This window comes from Somniosus microcephalus, unplaced genomic scaffold (assembly GCF_052327205.1).
Source record: "Somniosus microcephalus isolate GS21.2 unplaced genomic scaffold, FLI_Smic_1.0 unresolved_chr1, whole genome shotgun sequence".
NCBI lineage: Eukaryota > Metazoa > Chordata > Chondrichthyes > Squaliformes > Somniosidae > Somniosus > Somniosus microcephalus.
Window position 1 is genome coordinate 36,887,588 of NW_028225179.1, and position 5,000 is coordinate 36,892,587.

The following is a 5,000-nucleotide window of genomic DNA, read 5'->3' on the forward strand; positions in this document are numbered from 1 at the left end:
CCCGTTCACCTTGATGCCGGGGATGATGCCTTTGTCCTTGATGAGCTTGACAAAGTTGGTGCCATCATCGGCCTTCTGGTACAGGGTCTCGTGGAAGAAGATGATGCCCCCGATGTTCTGTTTGACATGCTCGGTGCCCTGGAACAGGATCTGGCGATAGTAGCGGCGGTTCTCCTCCGTGTTCTCCGCGCCGACGCTGGTCATTCTCTTCGCCATGCTCCCTAGGGTAAGAGGGGACGACGGGGGGTTAAACAGAGGCCGAGCAGGAGAGTGGGGGGAGCGGGGCAGTGAATCAACCAGGGTCCCGGCTCCCAATCGCTGCCCAGCGACCCCCTATTGGAGAATATGCAAGCGTTGGGTGACGCCCCTGCAGTCGAATAGCCTACTGTCTCTCGCGCAGTTCTTTTGTTATCAGTTGTGGCTCAGCGGGTTGTGCTCCCTCTCTCTCAGTCAGAAAGTTGTGGGTTTAGGCCCCACTCCAGGGACTCAAGCCCCATAATCCAGGACAACACTCCCAGTACTGAGGGAGCGCAGCACTGTCGGAGAGGCAGTATTGAGGGAGCGCCGCACTGTCGGAGGGGCAGTACTGAGGGAGCGCCGCACTGTCGGAGAGGCAGTATTGAGGGAGCGCCGCACTGTCGGAGGGGCAGTACTGAGGGAGCGCTGCACTGTCGGAGGAGCAGTACTGAGGGAGCGCCGCACTGTCGGAGGAGCAGTACTGAGGGAGCGCCGCACTGTCGGGGGGGGGCAGTACTGAGGGAGTGCTGAACTGTCGGCGGGGCAGTACTGAGGGAGCGCCGCACTGTCAGAGGGGGCAGTACTGAGGGAGCGCCGCACTGTCGGAGGGGGCAGTACTGAGGGAGCGCCGCACTGTCGGAGGGTCAGCACTGAGGGAGCGCCGCACTGTCGGAGGGTCAGTACTGAGGGAGCGCCGCACTGTCGGAGGGTCAGTACTGAGGGAGCGCTGCCCTGTCGGAGGGGCAGTACTGAGGGAGCGCCGCACTGTCAGAGGGGGCAGTACTGAGGGAGCGCCGCACTGTCGGAGGGGGCAGTACTGAGGGAGCGCCGCACTGTCGGAGGGTCAGCACTGAGGGAGCGCCGCACTGTCGGAGGGTCAGTACTGAGGGAGCGCCGCACTGTCGGAGGGTCAGTACTGAGGGAGCGCCGCACTGTCGGAGGGTCAGTACTGAGGGAGCGCCGCACTGTCGGAGGGGCAGTACTGAGGGAGCGCTGCCCTGTCGGAGGGGCAGTACTGAGGGAGCGCCGCACTGTCGGAGGGGCAGTACTGAGGGAGCGCCGCACTGTCGGAGGGGCAGCACTGAGGGAGCACTGCACTGTCGGGTGGTTGTTAAAGATCCCGCGGCCACTATTGGAAGGAGAGCGGGGGGGGGGGGAGTTCTCCCTGGTGTCCTGGGGCCGATATTTATCCCTCAACCAACATCACTTAAAAGACCCGTTATCAGGTCATCCCCCTCAGCCTTCCCTTCGCCAGAGAATCATTAGCATTCGATGTTGGTGTCGGACGTACCTGTGGATTCATCAGCAGCAAGGATCCCTTTCCCGGGTGCCACGATGCGCTGGGCAATTCCGGATAGCTCCTTCTTCTGCTCCGGTGTTAGCGCTGGGTATTGGTGAGGCATCTTAGCTCCAAATCTGTGAAGAGAAGAAGAAGATTTCATTGTCGGCGCACACGCCTGCACCGGGGTACAAGAATGTTCTGCCGCCTGGGCCCCGAGCTCTGGAATTCTTATCTGAGGAAGGATGTCTTGCTGCAGTTGTACAGGGCCTTGGTGAGACCACACCTTGAGTATTGTGTGCAGTTTTGGTCGCCTTATCTGAGGAAGGATGTTCTTGCCATGGAGGGAGTTCAGCGAAGATTCACCAGGCTGATACCTGGGATGGCAGGAACCAGTGGATGTGGTGTATTTGGACTTTCAGAAGGCTTTCGATAAGGTCCCGCATAAGAGATTGGCGTGCAAAGTTAAGGCACATGGGATTGGGGGCAAGGTACTGACTTGGATAGAGAACTGGTTGGCAGACGGAAAGCAAAGAGTTGGAATAAAAGGGTCTTTTTCTGAGTGGCAGGCAGTGACTAGTGGGGTACCGCAGGGATCGGTCCTTGGACCCCAGCTATTCACAATATATATTAATGATCTAGACAAGGGAACTAGATGTAATATCTCCAAGTTTGCAGACAACACAAAGCTGGGTGGGCGTGTGTGCTGTGAGGAGGATGCAGAGAAACTCCAGTATGATTTGGACAGGTTGGGTGATTGGGCAGAAGCATGGCAGATGCTAAAGCGATCGAGGGATATGGGGAGAAGGCAGGGAGAGGGTACTGAATTTGGATGATCAGCCATGATCGCATTGAATGGCGGAGCGGGCTCGAGGGGCCGAATGGCCTACTCCTGCTCCTATCTTCTATGTTTCTATGGCTGATCATCCAAATTCAGTACCCTGTCCCTGCCTTCTCCCCATATCCCTTGATCCCTTTAGCCTTAAGAAATATATCTAACTCCTTCTTGAATATATTTAATGAATTGGCCTCTACTGCCTTCTGTGGTAGAGAATTCCACAGGTTCACCACTCTCTGGGTGAAGAAATTCCTCCTCATCTCAGTCCTAAATGGCTTACCCCTTATCCTTAGACTGTGACCCCTGGTTCTGGACTCCCCGACCATCGGGAACATCCTTCCAGCATCTAGTCTGTCTAGTCCTGTTAGAATTTTATAAGTTTCAATGAGATCCCCTCTCATTCTTCTAAACTCTAGCGAGTATAAGCCCAATCGACCCAATCTCTCCTCATACGTCATTCCTGCCATCCCAGGTATCAGCCTGGTGAATCTTCGCTGCACTCCCTCCATGGCAAGAACATCCTTCCTCAGATAAGGCGACCAAAACTGCACACAATACTCAAGATGTGGTCTCACCAAGGCCCTGTACAACTGCAGCAAGACATCCTTGTTCTTGTACTCGAACCCTCTCGCTACGAAGGCCAACAGACCATTTGCCTTCTTAACCGCCTGCTGCACCTGCAAGCTTACCTTCAGCGACTGGTGCACAAGGACACCCAGGTTTCGTTGCGCTTCCCCTTCTCCCAATCTATTGCCGTTCAGATAATAATCTGCCTTCCTGTTTTTGCCACCGAAGTGGATAACCTCGCATTTATCCACATTATACTGATCGCATTGAATGGCGGAGCAGGCTCGAGGGGCTGAATGGGCCTCCTCCTATTCCCGTGTAACAGGCTCGAGGGGCTGAATGGGCCTCCTCCTGTTCCCGTGTAACAGGCTCGAGGGGATGAATGGTCTCCTCCTGTTCCGGTGTAACAGGCTCGAGGGGGCTGAATGGCCTCCTCCTGTTCCTGTGTAACAGGCTCGAGGGGCTGAATGGTCTCCTCCTGTTCCGGTGTAACAGGCTCGAGGGGGCTGAATGGCCTCCTCCTGTTCCCATGTAACAGGCTCAGGGGGCTGAATGGCCTCCTCCTGTTCCGGTGTAACAGGCTCGAGGGGGCTGAATGGCCTCCTCCTGTTCCCATGTAACAGACTCGAGGGGCTGAATGGCCTCCTCCTGTTCCCGTGTAACAGACTCGAGGGGCTGAATGGCCTCCTCCTGTTCCCGTGTAACAGGCTTGATGGGCTGAATGGCCTCCTCCTGTTCCCGTGTAACAGACTCAAGGGGCTGAATGGCCTCCTCCTGTTCCCATGTAACAGGCTCAAGGGGCTGAATGGCCTCCTCCTGTTCCCGTGTAACAGGCTCAAGGGGCTGAATGGCCTCCTCCTGTTCCTGTGTAACAGACTCGAGTGGCTGAATGGGCCTCCTCCTGTTCCCGTGTAACAGGCTCGAGGGGGTTAAATGGCCTCCTCCTGTTCCTGTGTAACAGACTCGAGGGGGTTAAATGGCCTCCTCCTGTTCCTGTGTAACAGACTCGAGGGGCTGAATGGGCCTCCTCCTGTTCCCATGTAACAGGCTCAAGGGGGTTAAATGGCCTCCTCCTGTTCCTGTGTAACAGACTCGAGGGGCTGAATGGGCCTCCTCCTGTTCCTGTGTAACAGACTCGAGGGGCTGAATGGGCCTCCTCCTGTTCCCGTGTAACAGGCTCGAGGGGCTGAATGGGCCTCCTCCTGTTCCTGTGTAACAGACTCGAGGGGCTGAATGGCCTCCTCCTGTTCCTGTGTAACAGACTCGAGGGGCTGAATGAGCCTCCTCCTGTTCCCGTGTAACAGGCTCGAGGGGGTTAAATGGCCTCCTCCTCTTCCTGTGTGACAGGTTCGAGGTGCAGTCAGAAAGCAATGTTTCACGTGGCTAACCCGCATTGTCAGCCTAACGGTTGTTTTAAGAGCAGGAAATGAGACAGCAATATTGAGATGTGGAAATTACGTGAGTTTAAACTGCCTGACAACTACACTGGTTTCACCTAAGGAAGGATGTACTTGCCATAGAGGCAACGAAGGTTCACCAGACTGGTTCCTGGGATGGGGGGATTGTCCTGTGAGGAGAGATTGAGTAGACTAGGCCTATATTCTCTAGAGTTTAGAAGATTGAGAGGTGATCTCATTGAAACATACAAAATTCTTACAGGACTAGACAGGGTAGATGCTGAGAGGATGTTTCCCCTGGCTGGGAGTCTAGAAACAGGGGTCACAGTCTCAGAATAAGGGGTCGGCCATTTCGGACTGAGATGAGGAGAAATTTCTTCACTCGGAGGGTGGTGAATCTTTGGAATTCTCTACCCCAGAGGGCTGTGGAGGCTCAGTAGTTGAGTATATTCAAGACAGAGATCGATAGATTTTTGAATATTAAGGGTCTCAAGGGATATGGGGATAGTGTGGGATAGTGGAGATGAGGTCAAAGATCAGCCATGATCCTATTGAATGGCGGAGCAGGCTCGAGGGGCCGAATGGCCGACTCCTGCTCCTATTTCTTATGTTCTTACACAACGGGGGGATTCGAATCTCTACATTCCATTCCCGTACCCCAGGGAGAGTCGGTGCCCGTGGG

The 5,000-nt window shown here is 55.2% G+C and overlaps 1 protein-coding gene across 1 annotated transcript in view; it reads right to left on the reverse strand.

The window, feature by feature from the left end:
• Window positions 1–3: 3 nt before the first annotated feature.
• Window positions 4–5,000, reverse strand: part of LOC147094625 (fructose-bisphosphate aldolase C-B-like) — a gene marked incomplete at its 3' end in the record, with an annotated part of 16,521 nt that continues 11,524 nt past the window's right edge. Inside the window, exons 2-3 of the mRNA XM_085974234.1 lie at window positions 1,529–1,653; window positions 4–221 (exon numbers count right to left, since the gene is read on the reverse strand). Of these exons, the coding sequence (XP_085830360.1) occupies window positions 4–221; window positions 1,529–1,640 (330 nt within the window). The remainder of the gene's footprint in view (window positions 222–1,528; window positions 1,654–5,000) is intronic.